Source organism: Nycticebus coucang, chromosome 18 (assembly GCF_027406575.1).
Source record: "Nycticebus coucang isolate mNycCou1 chromosome 18, mNycCou1.pri, whole genome shotgun sequence".
Lineage (NCBI taxonomy): Eukaryota > Metazoa > Chordata > Mammalia > Primates > Lorisidae > Nycticebus > Nycticebus coucang.
In genome coordinates, this window is record NC_069797.1 from 57,612,463 (window position 1) to 57,626,396 (window position 13,934).

Sequence of the window (13,934 nt, forward strand, 5' to 3'; positions counted from 1 at the left end):
AGCCTTACCAACTTCTCCCATCACCCGTAAGCCCTCCTGATAGTTGGGTCCACCTCTTCGGACAAAGATCGTGACCTCGTGCTCCTTCAGGGGGCCCTGGTAATCTCGAATTGCTCTCACGATGCCCTGGAAACCCAAAGGAACAGAGACATGTGACTAAAAACAAGGCAGCTACTGTTGATTATTCATAACCGTGGTAAATAAACATCAACAGGTGTTTGTGACAAGGGCAGTTTCTCAGGAAGCATGGCCTAGCAGACAAGAACGTAACATGCTGAGTGGACTACGCATAAGCAGCACAGGCCAGGACATAGCCACAGTTCGCTGAGGGGAAACACAGGGCGTTGGGAGAGACACTCCTTAATGCAGCAGCGTGTGAGTCCTCCAATGCCAGTGTGGCATTGTTGGTCTCTCTCTTGTCCCGACTACAGTCATTCTTACCTCTTACTACAGCATGGAGGTGGATCTATGTTGGGCCCTACACCTGAGTTCCCAGAGTTACCAAGATACAATCATTTTCAAAGCTTAAGTGACTTAGGGGTACACATCTCTCCATGGATACCCACTTTAGAAAGATAGAAGGTTAGGAAAGCGTGTACCAGTTCTGTGTATCCAGACTGAGGGCTAGTGTTTGAGCTGGGACTAGTGTTTGATTTCTGTCACCCAGGGCATTGCCCACAAAGCTCCATCCTGTTAGGTCTGCTTCAGACCTAACAGTTCTGGCCAAGGGTGCCCCCTCAACCACAGGACTGCTCAGAAATGAAAATGAAGCCATCACAGCTCACCTGGCTCAGATTTATCTGCTGAGTCAGGTCCAGTTAGGGAGATCAGGTTTCAGACCTGGTCCCTGATAGCTTGAAAGCTCAGAATTTCAAGATTGACACATATTTATATATTATTCTCAGGCCAGGCATGGTGGCTCACACCTATAATACTAGCATTCTCTTGAGGCTGAGGCAGGTGGACTGTTTGAGGTCAGGAGTTTGTGACCAGCCTGAGCAAGAAAGACTCCATCCATCTCTACTAAAACTAGAAAAACAAGGCTCTGCGCCTGTGGCTCAAGGGGCTAAAGCGCCAGCCACATACACCTGAGCTGGTGGGTTTGAATCCAGCCCGGGCCCACCAAACAACAATGACAGCTGCAACCAAAAAATAGCCAGGCGTTGTGGCAGGCACCTGTACTCCCAACTACTTGGGAGGTGGAGGCAGGAGAATCACTTGAGCCCAGGAGTTGGAGGTTGCTATAAGCTGTGATGCCACAGCACTCTACCCAGGGTGACGGCTTGAGGCTCTGTCTCAAAAAAAACTAGAAAAACAAGCCAGGTGTTGGTGCGGGTGCCTATAGTCCCAGCTACTCGGGAGGCTAAGGCAGGAGAATCCCTCCTTGAGCCCAAGAGTTCGAGGTTGCTGTGAGCTATGACATCATGGCTTTGTAACCTTCCATCTTTCTACCCAGGGAGACAGAGTGTGACTCTGTCTCAAAAAAAAAAAAAAAAATGTAGGCTGGGCGCAGCGGCTCACAACTGTAACCCCAGCACTTTGGGAGGCCGAGGTGGGCGGATCATCTTAGCTCATGAGTTCGAGACCAACCTGAGACAGAGCAAGACCCTATCTCTAAAAAAATAGCTGAATGTTATGGCAGGTGCCTGTAGTCCTGGCTACTCTGGAGGCTGAGGCAAGAGAATCACTTGAGCCCAAGGTTAGAGGTAGCTATAAGCTGTAACACTATAGCACTCTACCAGAGGTGACAAAGACTCGGTCTCAAAAAAAAAAAAAACGGAAAAAATTATTCCTTATTCTTAAAACAGATGTGGCAAGCTCTTCACAGCCTCACAGAGTATCTGACAGAATAGGATAGTAAATGGCCTCCCAAAATGTCTACCTTAGAAGGGGACAACTTTCAAGTGGTCTTAGCTCTGTTATCCTTGTTGGCCGGCAGTCACATGTTCTTTAGGGCATGTGCAAATAGCCCGGACATAAGGACTCCAGCTGGATGAGCAGAAGCCCCAGGTTATTGTAATGCTTTCCTCACTCCAACCTTCCCCAACAGGGGCAAGAGCCCCTACCCAGTCTAGGTAACTCAGGGGAATTTGCCTCTGCTCAAACCTTGCCTGCAAGACCTCTACCTCTTCCCTGCTTTCCCCAAACCCACTTTCTTACCACAACTGCTCTAATTACCTTGAACGTGGCAGCCACATTGGTGAAGTTTGCAATGCTGCCTCCGATGATGAGAATCTTGCCTAAGTTTGGGATAAAAGTCAAAAGATGGTTAGAGAGGTAAACTTGAGCATCTTCCCAGAAATCCAACTGAGGGAGCTCTCTCCTCTGCATAAGGTAGGAGGGATCAGGGAGTGGACAGGACAGTCTCTCCCGATGTCTCCTGACACCCTTATCAGCTCAGCCCTCTGCTACCAATGCCACAGGGCAAGTGGTCAATCCAAACCCACAGGATCTCTGCAGCATTTCTACTCAGCACCCAGAAATCCAGTTTGGTTTCCAGATATCTCTGGCAGGACTCTCTTTCTCTCTCTCTCTGGCTCAGGGAAGGGGAACTGATATGTGCAGCCTCAAAACACTGGGTAGGTGGGTAGCACCTGTGGCTCAGTGAGTAGGGCGCCGGCCCCATAGGCCGAGGGTGGCGGGTTCAAACCCAGACCCGGCCAAACTGCAACAACAAAAAAAATAGCTGGGCGTTGTGGCGGGTGCCTGTAGTCCCAGCTGCTCGGGAGGCTGAGGCAAGAGAATCGCGTAAGCCCAAGAGTTAGAGGTGGCTGTGAGCTGTGTGACGCCACGGCACTCTACCCGAGAGCGGTACAGTGAGACTCTGTCTCTACAAAAAAAAAAAACAAACAAACACTAGGCAGGTGGGTAAAGGGGTGGACACTGGGAATCACGCAGCCTAGGTAGCGCATAAGAGGGTCACTAGGAACTGAGTTTTTATAGCAGTTAGACCAAGAGCACACTGCTATGCCCTCTTCCTCCTCACACCTGTCTACGGAGCCCCCACGTGATAGATGTGGTCACTGCCTGTCACACAGTAGGGAAACTGAACTCCAGATGTTAAATGACTAGCTCTAAGCTGCAAAGGACCTGGACCCACAGCCTCAGCGACTCCTAGTACAAAGCTGTTTCTACTGTATCATGCTAGGCTGTTTTAGGAGAAGGGGTGTGCGAGTATGCACATGCGCGTCTCACCGTCTGGGTGCTTCTCACGGGTCATGAGGGAGAGGATCGTCTTGGCGTAGTCATAGGTCTGCTGCTCGCTGGGGGCCCCCGAATATTCCCCATAGTTTGCCAGCTCATTGACACCCCCTAGATCACAGATGGTATCACTGCCAAGGAGACAAAGAAGTCAGTGCTGGTTCTTGGGGCAGCAGGTGGTGCCTGCGAGGACATGCAGATGCCCCAAAGCACTGAAGTCAGCCTATGGAACTGTGACCCACACTGGGCTACATGAGACCCTTCTGTGCAGAGCACTTTCCCAGACCCAGGGCTGCAGGGGCCCTTGACAGCTAGTGGTTAAGTAAAATGACAAGCACTTCCCTGTGCCACAAAACAAGAAAAATCACACTGCAGGACAGGCTGCCCAGAAGAGAAAACTGTGCTGCCGCCAGCGGAAGGCGCCTCAGCCACCCACAGAAGGGATCGTGGCAAATTACACATCAAGAAATGAGCAGATGGGGAGGCACCTGTGGCTCAGTGGGCAGGGCACCAGCCCCATATACCACGGGTGACAAGTTCGAACCCAGCCCTGGCCAAACTGCAACAAAAAAATAGCCAGGTGTTGTAGCTGCCTGTAGCTGCCTGTAGCTGCCTGTAGTCCCAGCTACTCAGGAGGCTGAGGCAAGAGAATCACCTAAGCCCAGGAGTTGGAGGTTGCTGTGAGCTGTGACATCACAGCATTTTACCCATTGCTATAATGTGAGACTCTGTATCAAAAAAAAAAAGAAAGAAAGAAAAAAGAAACGAGCAGATGTCCACAATGCTTTAAAGGGAAAAAATTGCTAGTTATTACAAAGGGTGGTATTTCTTTTCTTCTTTTTTAAAGACCGAGTCTCACTCTGTCACCCAGCTAGAGTGCCTGGCATCAGCATAGCTCACCGCAAACTCCCAGGCTCAAGTGATCTTCCTGTCTCAGCCTCCTAAAAAGCTAGGACTATAGGCATGAGCCACCACACCTGGCTAGTTACTCTATTTTTAGTAGAGACAGGGTCTCACTTTTGCTCAGACTGGTCTTTAACTCCTGACCTCAAGCGATTCTCCTGCTGCAGCCTCCCAGAGTGCTAGGACTATAGGTGTAAGCACTGCACCTATCCTCAAAGGATAATATTGCTATAAAATAAAAAGTATATGGCGGCATCTGTAGCTCAGTAGGTAGGCTGCTGGCCACGTACACTGGTTCGAACCCAGCCTGGGCCAGCTAAAACAATGACAACCACAACAAAAAAATAGCCAGGCATTGTGGCAGGCGCCTGTAATCTCAACTACTTGGGAGGTTGAGGCAAGAGAATAACTAAAGCCCAAGTCTTTGGGATTGCTGTGAGCTGTGTGACACCAAGGAACTCTATCGAGGGCAACATAGTGAGACTCTGTCTCAAAAAAAAAAAAAAAAAGTATTTATTCAGGCATCAAAATGGCTGGGTGCAGTGTACTGTAATATGCTCATTGGGTGATCTGCCAGGGAGAGGGTGGGGAAATGACCAAGCAACCTTCACTTTCTACTTCTTTTTTCTGTATTTGCTGTATGTTTGCATGGAGTACATATCACTAGTTATTAGAATTAAAACTCAGGCTTGGCGTAGTGGCTCATGCCTATAATCCTACCACTCTGGGAGGCTAAGGCAGGTGGATTGTTTAAGTTCAGAAGTTCGAGACCAGCGAGGAAGAGCGAGATCCCATCTCTAAAAAATAGCTGGAGGCCAGGTGCGGTGGCTCACACCTGTAATTCTAACAGTTTGGGAGGCCAAAGCGGGCAGGTTGCCTGAGCTCCAGAGTTCGAGATCACCCTGAGCCAGAGCCAGACCTCAAAAATAGCTGGGCATTACAGTGGGTGCCTGTAGACCCAGCCACTTGGGAGGCTGAGGCAAGAGATTCGCTTAATCATTTGAGGTTGCTGTCAGCTGTGACACCACAGCACTCTACCAAGGATGACAAAGTGAGACTCTGTATCAAAAACAAAAATAAATAAATAATAAAATAGCTGGGTGTCCCAGGTACTTGGGAGACGGAGGCAAGAGGATCATTTGTGCCTAAGAGTTTGAGGTTGCTATGAACTATGAGGCCACAGCATTCTATCAAGGGTGACAAAGTGAGACTCTGCCTTTAAAAAAAAAAAAAAAAAAAAAAAAGAGAGAGAGAACTAAACTCATGAAAAGTACTTCATTTTGAAGCAAACAAGCAGGTTGCAGGAGATGCTGGGCAGGGCAAGGCCTCACCAGAACCCCTCAAAGCCCTCTGGGATGCCACTGTATTTCTCTGACCCATGAGTTCCTGCCTCACACCAAAGTGAGAAACCAGACACCCCCAGGCCACACGCAAGCGTGGATACTGGATGCACTTGGCTGGCATCCCTTCAGCAGCCCCCTTTAGTCACCTGTACACAACAGAGGCACCACCTCCAGCCACCATGGTCCAGATTCTCCCCTTGGGGTTCAGCAAGGTCAGCTTCAGGCTTGCCCCGCTTTTGGCATCCAGGTCTGCAATGTAGGCTTCCTAGGGACCAGATAGCAACAGATAGGCCCTTGGGGCACTCCCTTCACTGTGTCCCAGATCCTAGGAGCCCTTCCATTTCCCTGAAGACACATGAAGATGTCACTAATCACCTTAATCGGGACTATGCAGGGCCACACATACCTGGGACAAAACATGACAATATCTTTAAGTACTAGACCACCCAGAGCCAGTTACCACCTGTGGACAAACTTCATAGCTCTCTTCTCTGAAGTCAAACCCTTGGTCTTATGCCTAAGTCCTGGGCCTCACCATGTCACACAGTTAAACCTGAAAGCCCAGTCTCTGTCTGCCTAGTGCATCACACACCTCTGCAACCCTCCATAGGCTCAACCTACCTCCCACCCACCCTCTTTCCCTGGTCTGGGCTACTTTGCAGAAGCCCTGATCTTGCTGTGCAGACTTCTCCAAGGATGGGGTGGGAAAGAGTAATCAAAATTCTCAGTGAGTGGCCAAGAGAACTACCTTCCGACAGGATTAGGAAGAGCCACTTAGAATTACCAAGAAGCAACAAATCAAGCTAAGCACTGAGGGAAGCTGATTGAGAGAGAAGTCTAAAAGGATTTCTGGCTGGGATTCCAAGAGGCTTGGCTGACTCCCACCCCCCACTCTGCTGGGATTTTAAGAAAATTAAATGGTTCTTGGTCTTCCTTTCCCTGCCAAATATACAGCTTCCGAGGGGGGAGCAAAAGCACATCTGAGATGAGTCACCTTCTCCCGGGGCCCCATCTCTTTCCCTCTCCTCTTCATACCAGTCTTACCTCGGGATATGCCTCCCGCCCAAAGGGGGGAGGAAACTCTATGTCACCCCACTTCACTTTGCAGATGTAGTCAGCAGTGGCATCCACCTTAGCTGCCAAGTCAAGGACATAGACGCCATCTTTGGTCACAACTGAGAAAACAGAAGAAATAGTCAGAAACTGACTCTGGGCAAAGGTGACTACCACCCACCAAATCCCCAAACACCACTCCCATGGGGTCCCATGCAGGCCTCCTAACTCCCAAAGCTTGACAAAACCAGAATGGCCCTTATGGAGACATACCTTTCCCCCATTAAAAGAAAAACAAATTCTATAAGATCATTTCCGTCTCCCTGTACCACAGGTAACCAGACAGGGAGGCAATTTTCAACCATCTCTATCAAATGCTATACTCCCTACCCTAAATATCTAACCACCAGTGGCTCAGCCATTAAAAAAAAGTATTTAAGGTACATGTTACTGTCAGAAGACCCCATAGAGGTATCTATCTGGCTTTCCCAGGTCCCAGCTAGAGGAAGGCTCAGTGTCAGGTACAGCAGGGTCGTGGGGTATACTGGGACCCCAGCCAGCAGGATTCATTTATTGCCACCTCACTGGACATCCATCTTCCCTTCCTCTCAGGGCCATTTAACTAATTAAGTTAGCATAAGGCCATCTGGTCCATTAAAGGGATTGCACCCTCAGCTGGAATCTGATTTGATTTCTCAGCTTCTTGGACCTTGCCCCGAGAAGCCTGGGCCAGTTGCTCTCCCCCAACATCACCTGCCTCCGTCATAGCCTGAGAGGCTTGGACCAAGCTCTCTCTACTTTGAGGGTCAGTAATTGACCAGCTCCTAGAGAGGAAGGGGAAGAGGAGGCTGTTGAATACACCCAGAGGAAAGAAGGACCAGAGAGTCAGACAGAGGTGGCCTAAGTCCACCTCTGGTTGGGACAACCTAACCCAGTGACAGGAACAGCAAAAGCACACAGATCAAACCCAGGGTTTTCTCACCTCTGAACAAGTTAAGACCAAAGAAAGAGGTTGGGCTCACACCTATAATTCTAGCACTCTAGGAGGCTGAGGCGGGTGGATCACCTGAGCTCAGGAGTTCGAGATCAGCCTGAGCAAGAGTGAGATCCCATCCCTATTAAAAATAGAAAAACTAGTGGGTGGTGCCTGTGGCTCAAGGAGTAGGGTGCTGGTCCCATGTACTGGAGGTGGTGGGTTCAAACCCGGTCCTAGCCAAAAAAAAAAAAAAAAAAAAATAGAAAAACTAGCCAGGCATTGGGCAGGCACTTGTAGTCCCAGCCACTCAGGAGGGAAGAGTCTGAGGTTGCTGTGAGCAAGGATGCCATGGTATTCTCTACCCAGGGTGATTGAGTGAGACCCTGTCTCAAAAAATAAATAAATAAATAAATAAAAATAAGACCAAACAGAGGCTGGAGTTCATTAAAAGAGGAAGAACTATGGTTTCTTGAGAGCTCAGAAACAGGAGCTAAAACTGAGTAAGCTTGGAGATGTCTCTGCTCTTGCACCCGTTTCATATTGTCCTCTGGCAAAAGAAGGTCTGGTTCTTTAAACCCCAAGGCCATGGTCACCGCAGGCACTAGGACCCAGTTGTAACTAACTGCCTCTTGCCCCATCCCACCCCAGCAGAGACAGTTACCGAGGGGGTTGATCTCAAGGTAGGTGAAATACAGGTCTTCGTAGAAATTGAAGAGGCCGGAGATGAAACTGGCCAGAATTCTAGTAGGGGAGGGATAAGAGGGACAGTCAGGGAGTAGGCTTGGTGGCACCCCAGCCGCCCACAGCAATCTTTCACTGCCACTGACAGATCCATTGTCTGACACTTGCCCCGCTGAGCCCTCATTCTCTTTTGCATACCTCACTCCTGGGACATCACTCTTCAGCCACTGAGGCAGAAAGGAACTGTCAGGAATGATGCTGGTGGAGGCAGCACCAGACAGACAGGGTCAAGGAGGTGAGGACGCTGGCGGCATATTTCAGTCTGATTCCAAGCCAGTCCCTGATCTGCACCAGCTCTCTTCCTCAGGACACGAGTTGTGCCTACTGCCTGCTCCCACCCAGACAGGGAAGACCACTCTGCTCTCTCTGGTCTGTGCCCGTCCCCACTGCTACCTCCCTCCCAACCCTCTCACTCAACTCTTTCTTATCTTCAGGGGCATGGACCAACAGGTGTTTCTTGATGTCCTCAGGATTCAGCTTCTCATCCACACCAACAAGCAGCTTCTGGGCTTTGGCATCCACATCACCCACATCCACCCCTCCTTCGTGGTGGAACAGGACATAGTCCCCTTCTCGAGTGGCATAGATACAGACATAGAACTCTTCCGCCTTGCAGGTGAAGAGAGCATGAAGCCAGTGAGGTCACAGAACTGGGGAAAATGGGGTGCCACCTCACACCAGGTGAGGAACCCACCCCTGTGGTCTCATTTCTAAAACCCAGCAAAAAACATCTACCCAGGGGAGACATATTCACCATCTTCCCCCCAGGGACAAGGAGGAGAGCAGGGGCTACTCCCCCATGAACAGCCCAAATTGAGGCAGCGTGACCTGATCAGGGATCTTTCTCATCTCAGTCATAGGAAGTCCCCTCTGTTATTAGCCCTAATTCCTCCCTGCTATAAACTAAGCCCTTTCTTCATCTCTGAACTTCCTATTCTGCAGTCCCCTCAGATACTCAGAGACCTTGGTCCCTCTGAATTTTCTCCATCAGCTTGACTTCTTTCATTATTTTAAGGTGGATAAATACAAAGCTCCAGGAAGAAGAAGACCCAGGTCGGAGCCATAACACACGTACCTGACTGTGGGAGACAAAGGGTTCAATCAGAAAGTTCTTGAGGAAGCCTTTGGCCTTGCCAACCTACGGACAAATTAAAGGAAAGGAAACTCAGGCATCTCCTCCTAGAGAGATGGATCATCCAGAGGCAGGCCCCATGAACATCACCACACCACAACACCCAGCAAAGAGACTTCCCCACGAAAAATGGGGTCAGAGATCCCAAGGCCCAAGAAGTCCTCAGGAGATACCCTCTCTTGCCCCCTTGCTCTTGGTCCACGTATACTTCAACATGCACTGACCTTGGACATTCATTTCTGGCCTCCTCTGGAAGGTGATATATGAACTGCACAAATTAATACATTAACTGCCATGTTTATTTAACAAACGCTAGTGTGAGCCTGGGATCTCACGAAGTACATACAACTTATGCGTCTCTTAATAAAACACCGTGGCCCTAAGGAAAAATTTTTTTCTAGTGTGGCAGTCAATGTGTTAAAGAGCTCAGATAAAACAAAGCTATCTCAGAGCTTGGGTCGGGAGATGAGAACTTGGGTAAGAGGAGACCTGACCATTCTGCTTTGTCTGCCTTTAGGTGGGCAAGGGACCCAGCCTGAGAACATGGGTCCAGGCCTGGGGAACGGAGGAGGAAGAGAGGAAAGCTGGAGCTTGATGGGGAAAACTTTTCCACAGATGCTCCTGGCTAAGGACAACAGGCCTGCAGAGCTAATCAGTTTGAGTGAGTCCCTGGTGGCAGAAGCCAGACAGCCCTCATCCCAGTATGTCCAGACCTCCCCACCCACCGGGTGCGTCACTGCTGAGTCAGGGACCAGACAGCAATCCATCAGAGGTAATGAGCCGCTCCTGCTGGCCTGATGCTACCACCAGCTCAGATGTCCCTGACAGCCCCTCCTAAGGGCCAGCTGAGAAAGGAACACGCCATGCTCAGCACCAACCTTGTCATCCTCTCTCCAAATGTCAGGTCCGCCCACCAAAGAGCCACAAGCAACTTCAAGGATTCCTCTTTACCCGTGAGGGCCAGAAATCCAGAAATTAACATGAAGAGCTGCTTTAAGAAAGCCCAGTAAGGAAAATGTCTCCATGACCACCTCTGTAGCTACTTCCAAGGCAGTAGAGGGGGAAACAGTTCATTGTTGGTCCACATACACCCCAAATGGGCAGCAGGCCCTTCAGAACCAAGTGCATAAAGCCAGGTGTAGAAAGCACAGCCTTCTCAGGCTGAGCCAAGTCTCAGTTCTACTCTCTCCCTCAGTCTTCCAGCTCCCCTGGGAAATGAGAAGGCAAGAACATAATTTCATTTCTGAGCATGTTCTAACCTTCCTAAGCCACATTTCCCTTGAGCTCTCTTATCTACATAGTTTAATCAACAAGCCATAAAAAATCAAGAAGTAAACTCATTCTTTACCATTATTAATAATCTCATACTAAGGACAGGTATGGTGGCTCACACTTATAATCCTAGCACTCTAGAAGGCTGAGGCAGGAAGATAACTTGAGTTCAGGAGTTCAAAACCAGCCTAACCAAGAGTGAGACTCCATCTCTACTAAAAATAGCCAAGCATTGTGGTGGGTGCCTATAGTCCCTGCTACTCAGGAGTCTGAGGCAAGAAGATCATTTGAACCCAAGACTCTGAGGTTGCTATGACCTATAACACCACAGCAACCTACCCAGGGTCACAGAATAAGACTCAAAAAAAAAAAAAAAAATTCATACTAGGTTCTTTTTTTTTCTCTTGAGACAAAGTCTCATGTCACCCTCAGTACAGTGCTACAGCGTCACAGCTCACAGCAACCTCAAACTCTTGGGCTTAAGCAATTCTCTTGCCTCAGCCTCCCAAGTAGCTGGGACTACAGGCGCCTGCCACAACGGCCGGCTATTTTTCTGTTGTAGTTGTTGTTGTTTAGCAGGCCTAGGCCGGGTTCGAACCTGCCAGGCCCAGTGTATGTGGCCGGCGCCCTAACCACTGTGCTCTGGGTGCTGAGCCTAATACTAGGTTTTTGCCTCAATGTTATTCCACTTAAATTATTGTACATCTCCTTTTTTCCATCTTTTTTTAAATCCACCATCTTAGGTGTATGTGTCCTTACAAGCTACCATGACCCTCAAGAGACCCTGGTCCCAGTTTCTCTTTGGAAACTGGAACAAAAGGAGTTCCCAGAATGGGTTTAAAGAGCCCCTTCTTCATGGTCAGACCATTTCCATCTGGCCCCTAAACTGGACTGGGGTTTCTTTTGCAGGACATTTTGCCCAAACCAATAACAAAAGTTTGGATTCCTTGGTAGGAGAGCGGGATTGAGACTGGCCTTATTGCCTATGGCCACTCGCATGGGTCACCCCTCCTTGTACTGTCGCCTTCCCCAGGCTGCAATCCTGAGATTACACTGATGCACAGAGCTGCTGGACTACAGGTGACCACGTCTACTTCTGTTACCGTAGTCTTCCCCTCCAGTCCTATACCCATACTCACTGTGGCCTCCTGTCCCAGCCGTGGCTTCAACCAGGACTTGACTCCATCCAAAGTGAGGTTGACCCCAACTAGGCCAAGTTTTCCACGCCTTTTGATCAGCTGGTCTGGCTTGACTACCAAGCTCTGGAATGAAAAGAGTCTGTATTTAGAGCCAGGGAGGGCAGAAGGGAGTAAGAGTCGATAGTGTGGGTGGCCCAAAGCAGAAGACAGCCTAGATAACTTCCAATTCACCCCACTTCAAAGTCAACCCCAGCCATCCTTTGGGGTCAACTCTAGGAAGCTTCTCTCACCTATCCAAGCCTACATCTTTCTTTTCACAACCAGGAATCTAGATCTATCCCTGCCTGGAATGGGGCCTGGCACAGAGATGAAGAGTAGGTGCTCAATAAATAATGCTGGGTAAATAAGTGATTCCCTACTTAGTATGGATGTGATGTATTAGCTTCTTCATTCTATGGTAAACTCCTCAGAGTATGGACCAGAACCTGTGTTCCAAAAGGGATAACAGAGAGACACAGCTTTGGAGTATCAAAGAATCTCAGAGGTCATCTGGCCAACCCCATCACTGTGCTTGAACCATGTCTTCCACATCTCCAGTGCCAGGAAATTCACTGCCACCCTCTGTGGATGGGCTGCCTCACAGTCGCAGGATCCCCACCCCTAGTCCTACTCTTATTCTCCAGGCCCTGCCGAAGAAGTCTTTTTTTTTATATAATTTTTTTAAGACTAGTCAAGAAGGTAAGAAAGTTGAACAAGGAGCTTCATCTGCAACTCCCTATGAACAACCAACTGAGATAACTCACTACCTCAGCCAAAGCTGAAAACTTGCTAACAGTGGCCCTGCAGGGATCCAAGCCAGGAGCCCCCACCCACTTCAGGCAAGACCCTAAGGGTCAGTGCCATTCTTCATTTATTGAGAGGTCAATACTTTCTAATTGCTCTGACACATTCCTGACATGCCCCACTTAGGGAAGGGGAGGACACATACTAGCTTTTTATTGACCATATACCAAGTAGCTTGCTACATGCCTTCCAGAGTGTTATCCACACTTGACAGATTGGTAATCTTAAACTCAAAGAGGTGAGATCGCTGGACCCAGGCCACATGGTTAATAAACAAAGAGCTGTGATTTGGACACCAGTTTGTCCAGTTCCAAGGCCATGCCCAACATGTAGGACCCACAGGGAACATAAAACCCTGCTCAGCCCTCTGCATGCTACCCCCTCAGGTGATCATGTGACCCCACCAGCATCGGGCTTTTTCCTCTCAGGTCTTGGGCCTAAATAAAGAGCCCAGGGTGGGGGAGGGCTACCTGGCTGAGCAGCCATGGGTGGTCCTGCAGTAAGCGGGCCCAGTCTGTGTCAGGGGTAACCCGGGCATACTTGAATCGATTCTGGATGGCTGAAGTGGTGCAGATGAACTTGTAAAGGAGTTCTTTGCCCGTCTGCTCTGAAATTGCCTTGGCTGACATGACTGCAGAGGGACCTGCTCTACCTGTTGGGAAGAGCAGAGTTGGTCAGAAGGTAGCAAGGCTGGGGAGGCGCTATCTTGCTGGGCAGGGCAGACTCCCTCCCAGCTACCCCCAAACAGTAAAACCAGAGCCCAGCTTTTCTTAAGTGGAGAAAAAGGGCTGCCCCAGAGCTTTATGGAGGGAATGGAAAGGAGAATTCAAATAGCACTTTCACCGGCAGATCCAGAGATAACGGGTAAGGGAATATGGTGAAGGAAAACAAAGGTGCCATTTGCCCTGAGACTCTTGCCTCAACCCGGCCCCTACTCCCTCTAGGCAAACTAGTTTAATCCCGACCACATTCATCTTGGAGCAACAGGCAGCTTGCCAGGGGACCAAGAACACCAGTGTTTTCACCTGAATCTGGTCCCACCTGAGGTAGGCACACAGACCCTGAATCGCAACCTCAGTTTCTCTGACCAGGAAGACAGAAAGAGCTGGGTATACCTTTCATCAATACCCTGCCCAGACTTACTCCTGCACACGCATGCACACACACACACAGCCAGGCTGTAGACCAGGCCAGGAAGTTTATTTAGCCATGGCTCACACCTGTAATCCTAGCACTCTGGGAGGCTAAGGCAGGAGGACCGCTTGAGATCAGGAGTTTGCGACCAGTCTGAGCAAGAGTGCAACCCTGTCTCTACTAAAAATACAAAAACT

At 49.4% G+C, this 13,934-nt stretch overlaps 1 protein-coding gene across 5 annotated transcripts in view; it reads right to left on the reverse strand.

The window, feature by feature from the left end:
* ACLY (ATP citrate lyase) overlaps nt 1-13,934 on the reverse strand; it is a 52,427-nt gene that overhangs the window by 33,119 nt on the left and 5,374 nt on the right. For all 5 annotated transcript variants that reach the window (XM_053567940.1, XM_053567939.1, XM_053567943.1 and 2 more), the window contains 10 exons: nt 13,074-13,255; nt 11,761-11,883; nt 9,293-9,355; nt 8,636-8,826; nt 8,138-8,217; nt 6,492-6,622; nt 5,594-5,712; nt 3,196-3,332; nt 2,179-2,240; nt 9-126 (listed from right to left, as the gene is read on the reverse strand). In XM_053567940.1, coding sequence (XP_053423915.1) covers nt 9-126; nt 2,179-2,240; nt 3,196-3,332; nt 5,594-5,712; nt 6,492-6,622; nt 8,138-8,217; nt 8,636-8,826; nt 9,293-9,355; nt 11,761-11,883; nt 13,074-13,255 — 1,206 coding nt within the window. The remainder of the gene's footprint in view (nt 1-8; nt 127-2,178; nt 2,241-3,195; nt 3,333-5,593; nt 5,713-6,491; nt 6,623-8,137; nt 8,218-8,635; nt 8,827-9,292; nt 9,356-11,760; nt 11,884-13,073; nt 13,256-13,934) is intronic.